The 22,545-nt window shown below is 41.9% G+C and overlaps 1 protein-coding gene across 1 annotated transcript; it reads left to right on the top strand.

Moving 5' to 3' along the window:
• The first annotated feature begins 311 nt into the window (after positions 1–311).
• Positions 312–20,499, top strand: LOC119128721 (neuronal acetylcholine receptor subunit alpha-3-like). The gene is made up of 7 exons (XM_037261437.1): positions 312–578; positions 14,559–14,698; positions 14,783–14,827; positions 14,931–15,040; positions 15,509–15,716; positions 15,832–16,830; positions 18,697–20,499. Exons 1-7 carry the CDS (start codon positions 521–523, stop codon positions 18,820–18,822), a joined length of 1,686 nt encoding a protein of 561 aa, XP_037117332.1. The 5' UTR covers positions 312–520; the 3' UTR covers positions 18,823–20,499.
• Positions 20,500–22,545: the final 2,046 nt, after the last annotated feature.

The following is a 22,545-nucleotide window of genomic DNA, read 5'->3' on the forward strand; positions in this document are numbered from 1 at the left end:
TGGGTTCCTTATCTTTCTCGACCTCTCACAAAGTTTGATGGAAATCGAGTGCACACTATAGTTTTTCGCGCACGCAAACGCAACCATTCGAGCAGAAAAAAACCCCAACAGACGCACGCCATCCAAACTGCGTAATGCCTTGAGCATTTTCACAAACCCGTGCGCGTCCTCGGGCGTTACTTGGATACCATGGTTGCAAACTTATCACCTCTGAGTCACGATGGGTGAGAGAGAGAGAGAGAGAGAGAGAGAGAGAGAGAGAGAGAGAGAGAGAGAGAGAGAGAGAGAGAGAGAGATCCAAGGAGGGAGAGAGTGAGGGTGAAGGGGAGGCGCCGAAGTTGTCCGGCGAAGCGCACCGCTTGTCCAAACCTCTCCTTCACAGCGCGTAAAAGAAAAATACTTATTTAATTAATCTGAAGCGTGACTGACTGAAACACATCACTGACAGGACGTCTCGTCTCACCGCCATCACGTTTTTATTTTAAATCTCGAAAAACATCCCAGATTGCCCTATGCATCCATGATTCTTCCCGGGAAAACAAGCGTCGTTCTCCTGCTGGTCCTCCTTACGGCGCAAGGTAAGCGCACTGAATAGCGCAGCACTCACAAAGCTAAAACAAACCCAGGAAGTAGCAAATTACACGCGCGACACTACTTCATCTGTAAACAATCGTGGATGGAATAATTTTTAGTTGGGTTGATTAAAAGCGCATCAGTGTGCACGAGTCCAACCAAATACGCATGTTTCTGGAGTCAAGATTAAGATGTAGTGGTGTTGGGAACAGGATGCTACTCATAATTACGGAGATGAGGAAATACCTTTTAGAACTTGAGGAAAAACGTTTTTTTAACATTTTTATAATGTGGTATCAGTGTGGTGAGAGCTGGCTGCAAAAGGTATGAGAAACACCTCACTGTGATGTAGTGCAATTGTAATCAGGGTTACAAAATCCAGGAGAGTGCCAAGTAGGAAACTTTCCATGGGAATTAACAATCAATTTTGAGAGTAAACCAGGAATGCACAACATTGAAAGTCTGCTGTTGCTATCGTATATACAGTACTGAGAAAAACAGCCACATTTCACACAAGTATGGCCAAATATATTGATTTGTGATTGCCCCGATTTATGAGTTTTAAAGTTTTGAACCGTCGCTTTTTTGTTACTACGCCAACGCTTGAGTGAAGCGAAAAAATTGAGTAACTGAGGTACTGTAATGCCCTCGCATGTGGGCAAGGAGAGCACTTCATTTTGCATGGTTGTCTGCTACACAACAAAATGTTTATATTTATGCTTCTATAATGGTACCTTTCCATTTAATTATGCTCAATATTTAGTCGGTAATCATTTAATGTATTTTTCTCAATTTGGAATTTTTACAAAATAAAAAAAAATCTTAAATCCCCAAAGAAATTTACTGGAAAGTTGCCAGAAATGTTCCACCCCTTTGCAACCCTTGTTACAATTTACTGGAAACCACAACACTCACTGTATTTCCTATCTCTCTGGCAGTTGTACAGGGTTTGTGTGTGCTCTCATCCGGATGCAACTATCCCTAATGTTGTGGCCAGTGAAAAAATATGGATACATAATCATAGCCATATGTCAACCCTTGGAGCTAATGCAGTTAATACAAACACAGTTGATGTTGATGCAATCTGCAGGGTTGTGGGTCTCTTGCAAACGCACAGGCCAGAGGTCATTGTTGGACACAGCCTTCAACCTGAAAGCATTGTTGTGTCACTTGACAGCATTTATTGCGTTAAACTGGCTTCTTATGTTTTGGTTTATTTTAGATGCTGGCGTTTAATGGCTAATTCTCAAAAAGAGTAGTGGGATTTGCTTTGTATTGCTCAAGTATGTTCATAGTTTTCATTTACCAACCAGAATGCATGCATCATGTTAAAGAAGAGTGAAAGATAACATAACATTAGATGGCTGCATCACAATGCATCTTAGCACTCTCCAAATACCCTGAAACTATGTGAGCAGCGTCGATGATGACAGACAAATCAAAATTGGAATGTTCAGAAAGTGCTGCAAGGAAATCAGGGTCTCCAACCGCCTGGCAGCGGCCCAGTACCGGGATGAGTATTTCTCTTTCTCTCTCTCTCTCTCTCTCTCTCTCTCTCTCTCTCTCTGCTACTGCTACTCAGATTATAAATGTGATAAATACTTGATATTTCAAAGTTGACATATGTAGTCATTACTTCTTTGTTTGCAATATCGCCTTTGCAAGGCCATCTTATATTTGTTTTCTTTATACTCCTTTCAGCTTGTTTCATTTGCTATCTTGGCTAATCATTTTGAACAGCACGTGCAGGAGAAGATTTTTTTTTATATTAGATATATATATTAGATATATATTTAGAATATATTTAGATGTATTACATTCTTTAAACATTTATTACATTCACATTAATTAAATTACGTGTGCTTTATTTTGTGTGGGTTTAAAACACCCACTTCGATGGTCCAGCACCTAATGATTTCCATTATTTGTGGTTTCATTAGTTTTCTGTGTGTTTTAAATGTACCGTAATTTTCGGACTATAAGTCGCGTTTTCTTTTCATAGTTTGGGTGGGGGGGCGATTTATAATAAGGAGCGATTTATGTGTTTTTTTTCAAAAATGTAAATAAAAAAAATAAAAAAAGTGAAACCGCGATAAACGAACCGCGATGTAGCAAGGGATTACTGTAATTTGAATTTCAAGTGACGTCAGCAGCGCGACGCGGCGTGGCGGTTGTTTACAAAAAGGACAAAGATTGATTACGGGATGACGAAGATGACGAAGGGCCCCACGTACTTCCGGCATCATTAGCGGCTTTGTTTCTAAGTGACACGGAAGATGAAGAGTTTGAAGGATTTAAGGATTTGGAGTGACACAGAAGGTTTGAAAAACTATTACGGCTTTTACGCACGCCTGGTCCTACTCTACGGAGCTCTCTTTCACCTCCGTGGATGGAAGTCGAGGGCCGGCGCTCGGCCGGGTGGCTGTCCGGGGACGGTGGATGGGGTTCGGTCATGGCTTTTACGCACGCCCAGTCCTATTCTATGGATCTCTCTTCCACCTCCGTGGCTGGAAGTTTGTTTTGTTAAATAAAGAGCCGTTTACCAAACCCACGTCTTTCCTTGTACTTTGTTAACGCTACAATCTAGTTATATACTAGATCTGTGGAATAACGACGAGGCTGACGTCAGGGCGCACACGCGGCGTTGTTGACAAAGGACGAGGAATCTGATCGATGGATTTAGTGAATTGGAGTGACACAGATGGTTTTATAAACGTGTTATTTATGTAATAGTTTTTTTTAATAACTCTGAATGTTACGTCAGGCCCGTTCTCAGCTCTTTGTTTGTGTTTATGTCACGTTAGCATTTTGTCGAATAAATTGCCCCCCAAAATGCGACTTATACTCCGGAGCGACTTATATATGTTTTTTTTCACTTTTTTGGGCATTTTATGGCTGATGCGACTTGTACTCCGAGCGACTTTTAGTCCGAAAATTATGGTAAATAGCTACCGGTAGTTTTATCATGGGGTCCTTAAGTGGCTCTCCAGAGGGCCATTTTAGCATTTCGGCAGTGTTATTTGAATTCCCGGAATTTATTTCACAGTATAAAGTGAAACTAATTTTCCAGGAGATGGTCTTCTCTAGTGAGCATAATGAGCATCTTTCCAGATGACATATAATATTGTCCTTAAATTGAAATAATATTAATCTTGGCATTTGGACTGCTTCAACAACACTTTTTCAGCCTGTCACTCAAACTGCAGGGTGTGACAACAGCTACCACATGTGTTAGTAATCGCTGCTCATGCTAAATACCTCTGCGTTTAAACATTGCTCCCAAAAGATCCAAAGTCTTTCCCAAGAGAAAAGTGCAGCGCAGGGATAAGAAGTGCTTTGATTCTTAAAAACATTTGTTCCGTTCAAATATTTTTAAACTTTTCACTTTCAAAGCCCTAAGTGCAGAAATAAATATGCCCCATCCCCCAGAAGCAGTGCTGAGTGCTTCACATTGTCACAGCGTAGTCATTGTGTGCATGCCGTTGAGTCACACACAGCCTTTAACTTGACGCATGCACATAGATCGACTTCTCTCTTAGCTCTGCTTCATCCAGAGAGTTTTGACACAACCAGCTAACCAAAATTGGAAAAATGTCAGGAAACTGGACAATGAGTACTTGTAATAGACACAGTTAGTTGGTTATTTGGGTTTAAACCTGAATAAAACAACAACACAAAAAAACCCAACAGGAGTCTTCCTTCTCCTTCTTTGCTCAATCCTTTATGGGCTTGGATCGTTCTGAACTGGATTGTGTGTACAGATCACAGCCTGAAAACACCCATGCAGGAACTCGCACTGGGGGGTCTGAATTGTGTGCTGCAGAGGATATTGTCTCCTGCCATCCATGATCGGCTAATATGTCAACACAAGAGATGAAGCGCTGAAGCTGCAGTCAGTCGCATCAAGCTATTGCCGAAGAATAATCTGACTCTAGTGGCTTGCAGGTGTGCGGCATAGACAAAGAGCTAATATGACGCCCTTATGACATTCAAAAAAGAGTCGGCCTGTGGATGGGTTGTGGTGCACATCAGCAAATTTTGAAGATGAGACAGTGTCTTAAGGTTTGGGATTTAGTGATTGAAATCAGCTGAATTGCATAATATGTTTTAGCGGCACAAGGCAGTTTGCCTGATGCAGCAGCCTAGAGGGATGTCCAGCCAAGCTGGCATGAAACAGATCTATGGTAGGTTATGGGCCTGACCCTTTATCTCTATTTACCTTGGCTATAAAAAAGATATGTTCAACTGACTATTAATATTAAAATAAAAATAACACAACAGAAAGATGTGATTACCTTTTTTTTCATTTGGAAAAAAAGGAGAAAATTAGTCACAGTCCTCGGCAATATTAGATAGCACACGGCAAACAAAGGACTGACAATATTAAAGTCGGTGCATTTCATCTTTACAGATGCTTCGTCTGCTGTGGAGCCAGTTTGTGTTGTGAAATGACTATGAATCCAAAATGAGGAATTGGGTAAACATAAATTGCTTAATAACACGTAAAGTCAGCGCCACATAATTGATAAATAAGTCAACTAATCCAATAAGTCCCAACCCCATAGTAATTGCATCTCTCTATGGCACATGCTGTTATCCTATGCCTTCATTAGAATAAATTTCTTGGCAGGGAGGTGCGTTTCTGAGGTTTGGCACTTGTTTTTAAATGTTTACGATGACCCTGCAATTAACAGTGTTGTGGTAAACGGGTTCAAAAGTCCCTGTTAGCTAGAAAATCAATTTTCTTATATTTCAGTTAATAAAGTGCACCAATATACAGTCATATCTACACATTCATTGATTAAAACACAAGAGTTTGCCATGACTTCACATAAGTTTTAAAAATGGAACAAAGTCAAGTCAAGTCAAGTCAAGTTTATTTGTATAGCCCTAAATCACAAGCAGTCTCAAAGGGCTTCACATAGACAAAAATTGACAATTATTCTCAAAGCATCCCCTGATCTTAAGCTCCCAAAAGGGCAAGGAAAAACTCAAAAACCCCTGCCCGGGGAAAATGAGAAACCTTGAGAAGGGACCACAGATGGAAGGATCCCCCTTTCAGGATCACCAGGTTGTAATGGATGCAGAGAGGGCACAAATAATACATAATATGAAAATCAAAAAAGTGGATGTCCAAGTCAGAGTGAAGGGCTGCCGGAGGAGCCCTCTACTATCCTGGCAGTGGAGGTTGAGCTGCAGTTCCCCCAACCTGAATTGGCCCACGAGAATCCAGATAGCCGCTGTCAGCTTGGGTGCCACCTAACCACCTCCCCGGCCGGGGAGGGGGGGGGGGGGGAGAGAAAACAAAACAAACTCCGGCCGAATCGGCCACTACAAGTTAGTTAAAGGCCATGTCATAGAAATGTGTCTTTAAACGTGTCTTAAATGTTTCTACTGAGGTAGCAGTCATAATATCCATTGGGAGGGCATTCCAAAGCTCTGGAGCCCGGATAGAAAATGCTCTAGACCCTGCAGACACTTTCTTGGCCCTCGGTGTCGCTAAAAGGGTAGCGTTTTGCGAACGAAGGTTACGAGACGGAACATAAGGAACAACTAGGTCGACGAGATACGAAGGCGCTAAGCCATGCAGTGATTTATAGGTTAATAGAAGAACCTTGAAGTCACATCTTAAATGGACCGGGAGCCAATGTAAGTTGGCTAATATTGGGGTAATGTGATCAAATTTTCTTGTCCGTGAGAGCAGCCTTGCAGCAGCATTTTGTACTAACTGTAGACTTTTGATGCGGGACTTAGGAAGACCAGAGAATAGTACATTACAGTAGTCCAGGCGCGACGTGACGAACAAAGAGGGGGCTTGCCCCAACATTTAAGGGGAGGTCATTCCAGAGGGAAGGACCGGAAACAGAAAAGACGCCATTAGATGAAGCACTGCATTATGTACCCTCAATGTAAAATCACTTTTGCTTTCTCCCTTTGAGTAACTTTGTTGACACAAAGCCAGTGTTGCTTGGATGTGCTTGCAAAGGGATGTCCTCTTGAATCACAGCGTCTCCAAGTGTGTTTGCTCTTGCGGCAGACTTAAATGCTCTTGTGAGTTTGATGCTAGCAAGCATCTCTCTGGTTTCCCTCCCAGATGTAATAAAGTTGCATAGAAGTCTAACAGGCATTCAGTGAGAATGCGTGTGGTTGCACGTTGCCTAAGGCCCATGCGGGGGCAGCAGGATCTGCTTAGCCCGATTGCTGTATCGTTATTGCCACCGAGACCCCACATTCCCTTCCCCACCCACTCCCATACGCACATTCAGAATTACAACAGCAGGCCTAAGCAGAAGCCTGAATTGAGGTAAATACCGTAATTTTCGGACTATAAATCGCGTTTTTTTCATAGTTTGGGTGGGGGGGGCGACTTATGTTTTTTTTCCAAAATTAAAAAAAAAAAAAAAAAGTGAAACCGCGATAAACGAACCGCGATGTAGCAAGGGATTACTGTAATTTGAATTTCAAGTGACGTCAGCAGCGTGACGCGGCGTGGCGCGGCGGTTGTTTACAAAAAGGACAAAGATTGATCACGGGATGACGAAGGGCCCCACGTACTACCGGCATCATTAGCGGCTTTGTTTCTAAGTGACACGGAGGACGAAGAGTTTGAAGGATTTAAGGATTTGGAGTGACACAGAAGGTTTGAAAAACTATTATGGCTTTTACGCACGCCCGGTCCTACTCTACGGAGCTCTCTTTCACCTCCGTGGATAGAAGTCGGGGGCCGGCGCTCGGCCGGGTGGCTGTCCGGGGACGGTGGATGGGGCTCGGATATGGCTTTTACTCACGCCCGGTCCTACTCTACGGAGCTCTTTCACCTCCGTGGATGGAAGTCGAGGGCCGGCGCTCGGCCGGGTGGCTGTCCGGGGACGGTGGATGGGGCTCGGTCATGGCTTTTACGCACGCCCGGTCCTATTCTATGGCTCTCTCTTCCACCTCCGTGGCTGGAAGTCCACGCCACCACACGCCTGGAAGTTTGTTTTGTTAAATAAAGAGCCGTTTACCAAACCCATGTCTTTCCTTGTACTTTGTTAATGCTACAATCTAGTTATATACTAGATCTGTGGAATAACGACAAGGCTGACGTCAGGGCGCACGCGCGGCGTTGTTGACAAAGGACGAGGAATTTGATCGATGGATTTAATGATTTAGAGTGCACAGATGGTTTGATAATATTATTGCTTATATAATAGTTATTTGATATCTAATTTATATATCGTTATATGGGCCTGTGGAATATTTTGAAGTGCAAGCGCCGTCAGCGGCGCGCACCCATTGTTGACAAAGGACGATCGATGGATTTAATGAATTGGAGTGACACAGATGGTTTTATAAACGTGTTATTTATGTAATAGTTTTTTTTAATAACTCTGAATGTTACGTCAGGGCCGTTCTCAGCTCTTTGTTTGTGTTTATGTTACGTTAGCATACCTATCGTTTAGCCTTTTGTTGCTCGTTCATGTCTGTTCTTGGTGTTGGATTTTGTCGAATAAATTGCCCCCCAAAATGCGACTTATACTCCGGAGCGACTTATATATGTTTTCTTTCACTTTTTTGGGCATTTTATGGCTGATGCGACTCGTACTCCGGAGCGACTTTTAGTCCGAAAATTACGGTACATTATACCTCACACAACGAACACACACACACGCACGCATGCACACACACACACACACACACGCACGCACGCACGCACACACACACACACACACACTCATCATCTCGGTTCATCATATAGTTTGTTGGCTATCATCTCGGTTCATCATATAGTTTGTTGGCTATAAGATGCCACTAGTTAGCAGCAAAGCACTACATTTGTCTAAATGAAGCTCCTCAATTAATTTCAACATAGTTCCTTGGCACCGAGATGCCCCAACATGAAGGCATAGCAATACTTTAGACTAAGCACAAGAGCAAATATAAGTTTCTTTCAACTTCTACTGCACCGTTCCTTGTCTTAGGTATTTTTCTCCTCTTTTCTGAAATGAAGGATGAGACAACATTCGATTGATTTTATTTTGTATTTTGTAGTCTACATCTGCTAAACTGATTACATTTAGCAGCCACTTATAGTGTCAGGTCACGCCCATGTGAACACTGATGATTCGCTAATGTTGTGTGTAATCGCCTCCTCTGTTTTGGCCACACTGCAGAGACGAGAAGACATTAGCAGTGCTTACTACATTAGCTGCAGCTGCAAGTGCAACGCATTCTCGTCCCAAGACAGCAGATAATTCGATTCTCATACCGTGATCGCTGATGCGAGATAACGTACCAATTTTTGTTTTGGTTCCATTGTTCGTCGTAACTACTAGCACAATAATACAACAAGTGCTTAACTGGTGGGGTCTTGCCACAGACTGTGATTGAAGGGGACATATTATTGAAAATTGACTTGTAAGTGGTTAGCACATTTGCATCACAGCTCTAAGGGTGGGGGTGGGGGGGGAGAATCCAAGCTTTCCCTTGCTAAATTGGCATATCCTGCTTGTGTGGATGTTCTCTAAGTATTTACTCCCACATGCCAAAAAACGTGTTCTTCGGGTTCACTGAAAAATACAAGGTCTCAACCTATTAAATTCTTCCCTGTGGGCTTTTAATAACCATAGACGACCAATTACAAAATGATAGCCTGCCCTGCTGTGTCTTGTACAAATGCAAAAGGGCCAAAAGGTCACAATAGAATGATGATTGGTAATTGCGGATGTCTGCAAAAGCTGCATCCATTTTCCAGATGAAAATGTTCATAATTGTTTGTTTCTGATGGCAAGGGTATTAATCATGCACGGTTGATGGCCTTGGATCTTTTGACCCTCATATTTGATGTGTTTCTGTACTGATCCAACTGTCTCCATCTCCTTCCCCAACTCTACTTGCCTCACATTTTACCTGGAAGGCTTCTTCGCTCTCCCTCTGCTCAGCTCATCCAACGCATCATTCACTTTGTGTTCACTGCAGATGAAACACAAGAAATGTACATAAAAATGGACATAATGAGTTTTTCTGTGCCATGTATTGGTCTCTTAACTGATATGACCTTATTAATTGTATGACTTCACGTCACTTAGGTGCCTTGATTGCCATGTTGATGTATGTCAGATAGAGAGCTAACAAGTACTTTGCTTCTTTTTGTTTGTAAATATACCATATGTACTGTATATATGATACAAAATATAAAGTCTTACTCAATGTCCAACTCTGGACGCCGATGGCTGCTTGTTTCAGATGTTTTCCTCCTCGAACATAATCGATTCAAATGATCAGCTCTGAAGAAACCCGATGACGAGATGATTATTTGAATTAGGTATGTTGGAGAAGAGAAACATCTAAAATATGCAATACAGCTCACCTCAAGGACTGCGTCTGGTCATCACTGGTGTATAGAAATTAGTTTTCTGGAATTTATTTTACTTCAGAAAGATCAATAAAATATAAATCCTAAAGCGGTACAGATAATAGATGGATGGATGGATGGATGGATGGATGGATGGATGGATCGATGAATCGATGATTTTTCTGCCAATTACTGTAATTTCTGGTTCAGACTTAACAGAGACAAACAAACAAAGATACATTTCTTTCCTAGTCCCAAACATGTTTTGGTTTGGAGACATGTCATTGTATGATAAATTAACATTCGCAGTGAATCAGACATCGACTGCCACATCCTCAGAGATTAAAGCGTGCGATCAAGAGAACACTGGATTTCATGCATCACTGAAACAAAAATATCACATGCTGTTTGAGGCAAAGGTGAGAGAATGTGTGTTTCACAAAAAATAAATACAAATAAAACGCACACACGGGAACACATAGGAGCCCCCATGCAAAGAGCTTTGGACCACGTGTTGACATGAGTGGCTTGAAGCTCTTTTACTTTATTTTTGTTGTCTAACGTATCACAAGCAGGACATCAAAAAGCCTCAAAACCTATTCATAGTTCACGCATGCACGGTTACACACACACACGCACGCACGCACGCACGCACACACACACACACACACACACACACACACACACACACACCGTTAACCATGTATTATTGGAAGGTAATTAGTTTCTTCAGAGTGTCCAGCACTCATTTCCATCCTCATCCTGTTAAGCACATGCCTGATCAAAGAACCTCCCATAGGCTTTGGCTCCTTGTGTTCCTGGAGCCATGAGATATGGAGTTAGACTGGCTAATTCTCAATCATTGTGGCTATTTGAGGCCGAACACGTGTGACTGCTCAACTCGTTTTCATTCGTCCAAGAACAAAGACCGTCACATTTTCGTCACGTCATCACATTTTGATGACCAAAAATGTCTGCAATTGTTCAGTCTAAGCTTGAGCAATATAAGCAGGTTTCTCAAGGGGATGAGAAGAAACCGTACACATTTAAGAGCTCTCATCCACGCATACATTTTCTATAGCACAAATTAGGAATGAGTTGAAGCCTATCTGGACTATATTGGTTTTGGGCGAGTTAGGCAGGAGACTCGTTGCTAGCCAGTCAAAGAAAACGTATAGACTAACAACCGTTCACTTTCACACAGATGGGCAATTTTAGAGGGATGGAGAAAAAAACCTATCAAGTGATTTGAACCACAGAAATTCCCTCCTGCAGACAACCTTCCACTCTGATCGTTCCTGCCCATGTGTGGACGCCAACCCCTGCAACGCTGTGCCGCTGCCCAGCGGGCTTGTTTTATAGTATAATAAGGATGATAATAACAATGCATTCATTGAATTGATCTTTATAATGGTTCAGAGGGTTTGCTGGATGCTTTTGACATATTTATAAATGAAATACGATGACATCCACCAGTCTGCAGCGGAGCGCAGAATCTGTCTGCCTGCACCTTGATCGAACTCATCGAAATCGCATTAGACCACCTGCGCCACTGCTTACGGCTGCTTTGAGCTGGTGTTAGGTCTAGTGTACTGTCAGTTACCAAATTGTCAGGTGTTCTCGGAGCAGGTAAATAAAACACCCTCGCTCTGTCCAGCCTGTCGCAATGTGGTCTGCCAATTTCCCAAACACACTAAATGAGGGTTTGCAATGGCACAAAATTCAATATACGTCAGTTTTTAGACCAATCACAGTATTTCCGTCATATAAGCCACCCCCCCTTGAATCCTCCTCTAGGTCATTTAAAATGTTCTTGATCTTATCTGGACCTCAGTCACGGTGCATCACATTGAGCTGTTATGAAATCTTCACAAAACATCTAAAGTCATGAATGTTTTACCACCAACTGTGTTGCTGTCACATGTGCCTTCGTGAATGCACTCTTGGCTTTGTACAAAGCAAACCTCTCCTTCTAAAAGCCTATGCCGCTGTGTTCTTTGATGTAATATTTGGACACCCACTTAACAGAGGGCAAGGTTATAATTAACTTCTTTTACATTGTTTTATCACTACTCATATACTTTGTGGCAGAGGGAGTAATGAGAATTAAAGTTCCAGCGTAAAAAAAAATATATAGCTTAACTTATTTTTCAACAGTGAACACAAGGTCCAATTAATTGACTGATTATAATTGCTCTGCTTTGCCCACACCCAATTAGAGGCTTAGGCAAGGTTGTGGGTGCACCGAATGCTTAAAAGCGGGTACCAGGCATTGAGATTGCACGTCTCAGGAGGGTGACTGTTTCATTACTCCGGAAGCCTCAGCTCGCCTGTGCAGTGACCCCAGGAAACTTTTGCAAAGCCATTTTACTATGTGCCAATTCAGAAATAGAAAAAAAATCTCCCATGTCTTTTAGGTCAAATCAAATGTTAATTAATAACACACCATAAAAAAATAGCGACATTTATTAAGTAAAACAATGGAAAAATGTTCTTCATCCTGGTCTTATGTGTTATTGACTTTGGGGTTAGGGTCGGGTGGGCAGTCAAAACAATCATGATAGATTCTGGTGTGTAAAGTCTGCCTATGTGTGGCAAAGTAAGAGTTCCGAGGCGGTTGACTGTCTGGGTTCCATTGTATTGGGGATGGAAAAGACAGAAACGGGCACTTGACAAAACAAGTCTCCTCCATTCAATTGTTGTGGGATTGTGCAATCAGAGCTGAGGTGAGGTTGCTTGCTGCTACATTTCACATGTCTCACATATATACTGTGCGCATTTCAACAGTACATTCAATTAAATTGAGCAATTTGGAAATCATCATTCGCGTAAAAAAGAAAATCAGTACAAAGTGCAGACCAGAAAACCAAAATTGAAATACATAATTTCATTTATCAGTGTTCATTTTTTTTCTAATTAGGTATGATGCAGGTAAGGCTTTGCCTCCCCTCCCTCCCCTGATCACATGTCCCTGGTGAAGGAGGTTTACCCCCTCCCCATACACCCCCACAAGGCTGTGACATTCTTGTACAACGTTGATTCGAAATACTTGTTTTCTCAGCTTCCCCTCTGTCTTACACCTTCATTTTTCGTGCTGCTCTCCAGATTGACGCGTCAGTAAGGTAACCTTTCAAATAAGTCAGCGCCGTTATTTCCCTGGACAGGTCAGAAGAGTGGAGAAACACAAGCCAAAAGCCAGATGCGCACACAACAATGCAGCCTTTGATGTAGGATGTCTACATTCTGTCATCACGTGTAATCCCCAGGGCAATAAAGGTACACAACTTCCTTATGACTTTCAGAGTTTAATGTCATAAAGAAGTTGTCTAAAGTTTAGACAGTGCAGGCCTCAGTAGACTCATCTTTATGTGCATGTGCTTTTTTTATCAATAGCTATTTATAGCATTGTTGGTTAACAGCGAAAATCCATAAGGGGTTTAAAGATGATACAAATACAGATATGAATAAGGGTTTAAAAACGCCTCACATAGTGCTTTTGAAGCCCTGCAAGAAAATATCATTTGAAAGCAGCATGTTTTATTTATTCTTCTGTGAATAGCAGTGTAGCTTCTTGCGTGTACATGGGTGTTGTGCTCCAGTTGTCCTTTAAGTGAAGCACATTGACCTCCGTATATAACATCCCGTGGTTAGTGCAGAAAAGGAAGTACAGGTTGGTGTAGTGGGGATGGCGTTGAATTGTGTGTGCATCATTTCTCAGCTTAAAAGCCTTGGCGGAAGCATCGACCTTGAAGTAACGTGTACTCGATAATTTTTCATTTGCCTACCGTATGTTTGTGTAGTTTTTAACTGAAGCAAGGTCATTTTCTGTTGCGGCATGGCTGTCTCCCATTGCACAATGCAAGGTCAGGCAAAGCGTGCTTGGTTGAGTTTGGTGTGGAAGAAATGATTGCAATGCTGACCTCATAAATCTTCCATATTCTCCATCATGAATCACGTTGGAGTTAATATGGATGCATGTGGATGCATATGGATGCTGATAACTGCAATTTTGATGACTCATGTTTGGATATACTATGTGGAGGCTTCAGAGCTTTGTTAGGACTCTGGCGCAGAGTGCTGGTGGTGTGAGTGTTCACTGTCCCAAGCGAGGCAACATTTTCTGCTCGGACAGGCGTGAGCGGCTCTGTATGCCATCCCATGCAGCAGTGTTACTCCTGGCACTTTTCCACAATGTGACCTTCAGTTCAACCTGACAATGGTCGAGTTTGTATTTGACTAAAAAGTCCAACAGTTGTTTTGTCTATGCTTCTTGTGCGTAAAACTTACCAACAAATTGGATTTGACAATTCCTTATGGCATGAAGTCATGAAGATTCTGCAGGGGTTAGCTTCAAGGGTATTTGCAATCCCCCATTGCCAAGACAGCTTTCGACACTGTAGTCCTTTTCCCTCGACTCTTGCAAATTCGGATGTCAGACCAGTAATTTAATGTGTGCATGCAGACAAACAGACTCACATGCGATTTCCATCATCATCTGCTCAGCTCTCTTTCTAAAGGTGAAGTGCATTTACAGAGACAGACTGTCACGTTTATTGGAAAACAATGTGATTGTATTTAACGAATGTTCATCATACCACATCCTATATTCCCATTTTACCAAAGTTGTTTGTCTATAAATTTCTTCCATCAGGCTGTTTTGCGTCCAAAGGAGAGGACCGTTTATTTCGGAGGTTATTCCGAAGGTACAACCAGTTCATCCGCCCAGTGGAGAATGTGTCTGATCCGGTCACTGTGGAGTTCGAGGTGTCCATGTCTCAACTGGTCAAAGTGGTAAGATAACCTTAAAAATTATTCTCAGAATAAAAAGCAAAAGTATGTTTTATTGAGGCTATGTAACAAATGTGTTCTTGGCAGGATGAGGTGAATCAAATAATGGAAACAAACCTGTGGCTCAGACATGTGAGTTGCGTTCATGGGTCACCCCTAATGTTTTTTCCGATTGTTGAACTTATCATGTGACAAAAGATTTCTCTGGTTTATTGTTATGTTTTCCGCTGCCTAGGTTTGGAATGACTACAAACTAAGATGGGCACCGGTTGAGTATGATGGAATTGAGTTCATTCGAGTTCCATCCAATAAGATATGGAGGCCTGACATTGTTTTATACAACAAGTAAGATTGATTGAACACTCGCTCAATGTTTTGATCATCTTTTGTCATGACAAATGCCTATTTATGACGCTATTTACCTGAAGGGAGAACAAATTGACGACAGAAAGTTCACTGCATTTATTTACGTACATTGTTGACTCATGCACGAATGAGAATGGCATCATACTGAAATGATTTTAAAGGCTTACTTATGGTTGAATGATATCTCAATTTAGGCTGCAAAATGAGACACGGGATTTGTGTATTTCATTTTCCATTTTTAGACACAGAACAGATTAGATCACATGATACCCTTAGTTATTGCTGTTTATTCTGTCTGATGATATGGATTATTTTACCAAAGCACTTTGATAAACACATGGCCCCATTTTTGTATTTAGCTCACCGTGTGCTGACCTTTTCGGTCGAATGTTGTGAAGACCTTTACGTGAAATAACATTTGAGTTTCTTGGGTATTCTCTCTTGTAGTGCTGTGGGGGATTTTCTGGTGGAGGATAAAACCAAGGCTCTGTTGAAGTTTGATGGCACCATTACTTGGGTTCCTCCGGCTATTTTCAAATCCTCTTGCCCCATGGACATCACCTACTTCCCTTTTGACTACCAGAACTGCTCCATGAAATTTGGCTCATGGACGTATGACAAGGCCAAGATTGACTTGGTGCTTATTGGCTCAAAGGTACGAAGATCCCAAAATGGCATTATGTCAAATTGGTCATTTTGTGTAACGTATTATGTATGCACTGCAAGACAAACTCGTGACTTGTGTTTAATTCAAATTTGCAATGACTTAGGTAAACCTTAAAGACTTCTGGGAAAGCGGAGAATGGGAGATCATTGACGCACCTGGTTATAAACACGACATCAAGTATAACTGCTGCGAGGAGATCTACCCAGACATCACCTACTCCTTCTACATCCGCCGCCTGCCGCTCTTTTACACCATCAACCTTATCATCCCCTGCCTTCTCATCTCGTTCCTCACCGTGCTGGTTTTCTACCTCCCTTCCGACTGCGGCGAGAAGGTTACCCTGTGCATTTCTGTCCTGCTCTCTCTCACCGTGTTCCTGCTGGTCATTACGGAGACCATCCCCTCCACGTCACTCGTCATCCCTCTGATCGGCGAATACCTCCTCTTCACCATGATTTTTGTCACGCTCAGCATCGTGATCACCGTGTTTGTGCTGAACGTTCACTACCGCACTCCCATGACTCACACAATGCCCGAGTGGGTAAGGTCAGTGTTCCTCGGGGTGCTGCCGAGGGTCATGCTGATGAGGCGACCAATTGACCAAGGCGGCTCGTCTACTGCCAGCATCACAGCGGGGACGGGCGGAGGAGGGAGCGGCGGAGGAAACAAAAAGAGAAAGAACAGCGTCGGAAGCGGATCAGGAAGTTTGAGCATTGGGGGCATCACAGGGGGCGTGGCGTGCCCACCGCTGGATGGTGCGGCAAGTGGAGGAGGGGCCTCCTCAGTGGGCGGTTCCATGAACTGTATCGAGTATGGTGAGATGAACCGTGACAATAAGCGGGATATGAACAGAAGATGCCCCTACAGAGGCAAGGAGGTTCCGACACCTGTCCCTCCTCCTAAGGTGGCCCCCTCATCTCAGGGCCCTCAGACCCAAAGACCCCCAGAGTCGGAGCTGCCCAAACTGCCAAGGGCCTTGAACTCCCCCTCTCAAGTGAATGCTGTTGTGGCATTCTCAGTCATTTCGCCTGAGGTCAAGCAGGCCATTGAGAGCGTGAAGTACATCGCCGAGAACATGAGGATTCGCAACAAAGCCAAAGAGGTACAGTGCTCAATCTGTGTTATTTATTCTTACAGTTTTTAAATTGGCAATCAAATCATGAAATTGTGAGTGCTGATTTTATTTGGACCATTGAGGATGTTAGCTGTTGTTAAAAATGAATCGGGATTGACAAGTGAGGCATTTTTAAGATCAGTGATCAGCAAGAAAACTTTGATGTTGCACCCCTAGTCCATTCCATTGCATGATACCTTGTCTGTATTTCATACATACAACATAAGAGAACCAGAAAGAATCACACTGAATCAAACCCCCAGTGATTCAGCTCCTGAAATGTTGCTTCTAAGTCAAAGAACAAAATTGGATGTGTGTGTCTCTATCCTGAGAGTGTTAGCATGGGGCTATAAAAGGAGAATAAAGCTTCCTGTTGGAATGGCTTCTCCTATCTCATCCTCACACTCTGGATGGGCCTGATATGTTTGTTGTGCCATCTTTTCTTTGTAACGTTGCAATCTGGCTGTGTAGAATAGCCACGCAGGCTCCTCTCTGGGCACAACAATAGCATTATGGCCACAGCAGCCTTGATCCGATTGTACACACCTGAATGATCAAAGAGTAGACCAAAAGCAGAAGAGTAGACCAGAAGCAAACACACACATTATAGCTCGAGTGCTAAACCAAACTGTACGCTTACATGTGCAGCCACCTCAATAGCTTGACCTTTATTTGGTCCACATGTGTTGTCCCAGTTTCATAGGAGGGGAAAAAGCATATCTACCTCTGCTATTATAGCTGGTGCAAGGCAATTTTTTATAGCACTGTGGTAGAGGTGGAAATAATGCCTGGCATGGTCAAACTATTGCCATCAAAAGGATTTGATTTGTTAGGTGACATTTCAACATTCTTTACTGTCATGAAGAAGTTGACCTTTTTAAAATAAAAAATCGAAGGCGAGCCACATTTGGTTCTAATTATTCTGTTCCAGTGTATACAATTTACATGTTATACATATTTGTGTCATGGTGTTAGTATCTAAGTGTTTTTGTTTGATTGACTAGGTGTTCCAAGTCAGTGACGTGCTTCCAATCTCACCATTGATCAGACAATCAGTTAACTTCCTGCTGCATAGAAAAATGAACTGACAAAGTGTTTTAACTGCTAGAAAAATGAGTAAATATCATGTGAGGCATACTTTAAAGTTCCATAAGATTCCATAAGATGGTGGATGTCTCAAATTAACATTACTCAGTAGCTTTTTCACAGGATTGAGCCACTCTATTTGCGAAATCATCTCCTACAACTTTCTTCATAATGCAGTTGGAGTGCAGTGGATACACAGAATATAGAGGAAGGGTCTTAGCACACTCAGCACAAGAAGATATTTAGGAGACATTTCTGCAAGCTTCAGATTCATTAATATTTATTATTTTTCTGGCAGTTAAGTGCCAGAGATTTTCTATCCATTCATTTTGGTGCAGTTGTGAATGGAGCATGATGTTAACCGGAAATTAATTTGCCAATCACTGGTCACGGGATGAGCACTGAGAGTCATTCACACCTGCTCCAAAAAAGTTCATAGTTGCCTGCAGTTGCCGCAAAGTTCTTTTTTCTATTAGACAAGGCTATGGCCAGACTATATGAAACTTCTTCACCATACTTCCCATATGACAAGTTGCCACAGGACTGCACCAAAGTAGTACATTTATATGAGATATGGATTGGGCCTCAGCACATAGTGAATAAGTGTGTCAAACAGGTGAATGCTGAAGCGTGAATATGCAGGGATCATTTTAATCGGGTATATTACTATCATATATAATTGATTTGATTGATTTAATATGATTTCTATTGCTGTATGAGTATGTATGCAACATAATAAGCTGCATCTCCTGTGTCTGTTTTCACTAGGTGGAAGACGATTGGAAGTACGTTGCCATGGTCATTGACAGGATCTTCCTGTGGGTATTTGTGATGGTGTGTGTTCTGGGAACACTGGGGCTCTTCCTCCAGCCGCTCATCAGCTTTTTTAAATGAAAGTCACTCGCGGGTCACCACTGTGGGAAAAATCTTTCCTGCGGGTCTTTCAAGTCACACGTTGGACTGTCGTCTTTCCCGTCTCTTGTTCCTCCCCGGCAATCGTCAGTCATCACCTTTCGCCATCAACTGCACATCCCTACACTTGACCTACCCAGAAATCACCCTGTGCCTCACCCCACTGATGTGCACGCAAGCCATCTTGTGTACTACCCTATAAGTGTTGGTGAGAAAATAACATCTGCTCTCCTGCTCTACTATTTTGTCCTTAAATGACACTACTGCCACCTTGTATCCTCTTTTTCCATTTGTTTTATTTCAAAATGTTCTCTCAGCTATTATGAGACAGTACTGTTTAATCATTGTGGTCATAATTGTTGTGTGGGATTTGACCGCCAATATGACATTTCCATCTTAAAAGTGGTTATTCATCTATTCCAGAGCTCCAAGACCTTTTAAGATATTTAATCTCATCTACCGTGATACTTTGACATTTAAGTTCAATTAATTATACTCGTATGTCATAACATTCATTTCGTAAATCATCTTTTACCATTGAAATGAATGGGAATGCCATTTCAGCCTCTCCTCCAAAAAAACTCAACAGTAATATTTGTAATGTGTTTTTTATGATATTTAAGATGTGCCACTGCGAAAACCTCCACCTCGATCAAACACAGTTCGATTTAGGTGTATATTTACACATGTATAAGGTCAAAATGTTTTTGTCCCCCAAAACAATGCACATCAAATAAAAATTGAGTAGAGCACACATTTTCCTCAGAGCACCAGAATAGAAGACAGAGTGATGTCCTATTTATAGTTAGCAATATAGAGAGACAATCTACTTTTCAGTAATTGACAGCATGATCATTCATATTTAGCTACTGTACTCCTTTCTGACAACTGGATCATGTGAAACACCGCCTATTGTTTCTTTCTTTTTCAAAATGTATTCTTGTAGAAATGTTTCTCGGATACAGGTGAGAAATGCATGGACTGAACAGGAGACATGAAAATGACTTTATAATTGTTTGCCTCTTTGTCACAATGAGTAGAAATATTCCCAGAGAGACATTTACTACAGACTATACAGCTTGTGTATAGAAACAATGGAAATTAAACCTGGTGGTAATTTCCTGTCAGTTTTTTGGAGCTCTATGTAAAAAGAGATTAAAGAAGGGAGTAAAAGAAAATACACAGTAATTTCAGGAATCTCTCCTTGAAAACACTGTATCAACCCCATTTAGTTTTTCAAGCATCACATAGCATAAACTCGGGGAACTAAGTAACGAGAGAAAATTATACTAAGCTGCACTCAAGTGAAAGCGTATGGAACAGGTCTTGCTTCGCTGCTAAGTCAGTGTTAAGACTGTTTTATATTTAATTTATTACACTTTTTGATTATTCACAGTCTTTTCCACGTTTTAATTTTGCATGAATATAATACCCGAGTGGTAGAATTTACGTAGCCTGAATTAAGTACGACTATTGCTTATTGAAAATTCGAATCATGAATTTCTTTAACAAATTCCTAATAGTTTGATGTGATGTATTTACTGTAAAACAAGTGAAAAAGTTGCATTTTGAAAATTCTAATCATGAATTTGTTTAACAAATTCCGAATATTTTTATGTGATGTATTTACTCTGTGTTTCACATAAAGTTGGGCCACTCGTATTCTTTGTGAGTCCACACTTGCACTAGCAATCTCTTTGCCAATATATAATAATTTTATATGCATCTAAATCACACCACTGTGGATTTAAACACATTTAACACCATGGAGTAATATGTGACAATAATGATGTGTCAGTGATACATGTTGGCACCAAATTGGATGAAGATTACCCTGTTTGGGTAAGGTTTTTTAGGTTTATTTTCTACCTAAGTATTTAAACCCAATTGCTGTACGTATTTACCGTACTTACTATGCTGGTAATAGCTGTTGCTACAAATTCTGCATAATGATGTTGCGTCACTTATGTAGTTTGCCCACTTCAGAAAAGTTGATGTGTTTTTAGAGAAGTGAACTTCTGTTCTCTCCATGGCAAAAGTACAGCACAGCACATTCTGTTTTCTTTTCCTTCTTTCCCTCCATCTATCGGCGGTCACAGCTCAGCCTGAATGTGCCTGTCAGCACTGACAAGCACACAAATGGGAGGTTCTTGGTGGTCACAAATTTCCCCTCGTCTGATCCCAGCCTGGTTTCAAATGGGCCCAGCCGGTGGCTCTCAGCAACTCGACCAGTCACACTTAATCCCCCCTTGCGTGCGGCATGTTTCTCTATGTGTGTGCGCCCAGAATGTGTGTGCTCAACAGAGGTGGGGGAAGACTGCACGACACCTGCAAAGTGAGAAATGGAAAGTGTGAGCTTCCCCATATGTTTGTGTGGACGTGAGGCAGAACCTGGGTGCTTGGGGATTACTTGTAGAGAGAGGACAGAGTCAAGTTAAAAATACAGAGATGAAGCACTATCACATCAGTCTTAGTCTGGCTCATAGAGGAGGTGGCCGCATCAGTATCAGCTGCCACTGTGTGAGGTGATCCCGACTATATTGGGACATTGTGTATGCTTCTGAGATGCCCTTCAGAAACATGGGGAGATAGATAGGAACTCATAGATGACAGCCTTCTGATATAGTGAGACAATCATAATTTGGATCAGCACCATAGGGTAAGCTTTCATGTGTTTTTGTCAGTTTTTTTTTTTTTTTTTAACAAAAATGCCCCATAATCAGTAAAATATTCCTGGATCCACACTTGTCATATTCATACCAAAATGCCTCATGGCTCCTGCACTCTGCCACAAAAAAAGATTTTGCATAATCCTGGAAATAAACAACCTGTAAAAAACACCTAACCTAAAATCGTAATCATGACAGAGCGACTGAACATTCTAATCACCTGAACAAATCCGCAATGATTTTTCACCTTCCCTGTATGATGTGAAGGACACAGACAAGCTGCAGGTTGGAGAAGGCGGCCTTCTACAAGCTGCTCCACCGCATTAATCGGAATTTGTAAGTGTGAAATTGCGATATTTTCAAAGCTTGGGAAACTGGACTTCTTGTGCTTGGTGGCAGTTGCAGCAAAGCTGAGCCCAGCAATGCTCTGGGTGCTAAATTGAGGGATAATACATTATTAAGCCAGCCATATGGATGAATATTTTACATGGTTCTTCTATGCGGACACGTAGTGCGGCTCCGAGATAGCAGCGATCCACAATGTTTTAAATCCAATATTTTTGAGAACATGAAATTGTGTGTGTTATTTTATTTTAACTGAAGATACATTATATGCCAAAATACCAGATCTTTCCGGTGGAAAAGTTGCGCAAAGGTGAGGGCACAGCAAGGGGACATCAGCTGTGGATTTGAGCATGCAGGGAAGATTGTGTGGCGCTGTCGGGTAGGACAGCGGCAGACGATGCCGAATTAGGGTCTCTTGTGCCGCTGTGAGCGGAACCGTACGTGCCAGAGGCCGCTCGACCGTGGATAAGTTGAGGAGACTCTTCTCTAAATAATTCATTCTTAGAGGGGGGGGGCTTCTGAATGCACACACACACAGGCAAACACACAAGTGCAGATACCGGATGCATATTTATAGACGGATACACGAACATTGTCGAAGAAATTAAGAGTATTTTGGTTTAACAACACAAAATGCTTCTGGCGCTTTCTTGGGTTTCAGACTGAAAGGTCGCGCACAATTCAGATTATG

The sequence above is a fragment of the Syngnathus acus genome, chromosome 10 (genome assembly GCF_901709675.1).
Source record: "Syngnathus acus chromosome 10, fSynAcu1.2, whole genome shotgun sequence".
NCBI lineage: Eukaryota > Metazoa > Chordata > Actinopteri > Syngnathiformes > Syngnathidae > Syngnathus > Syngnathus acus.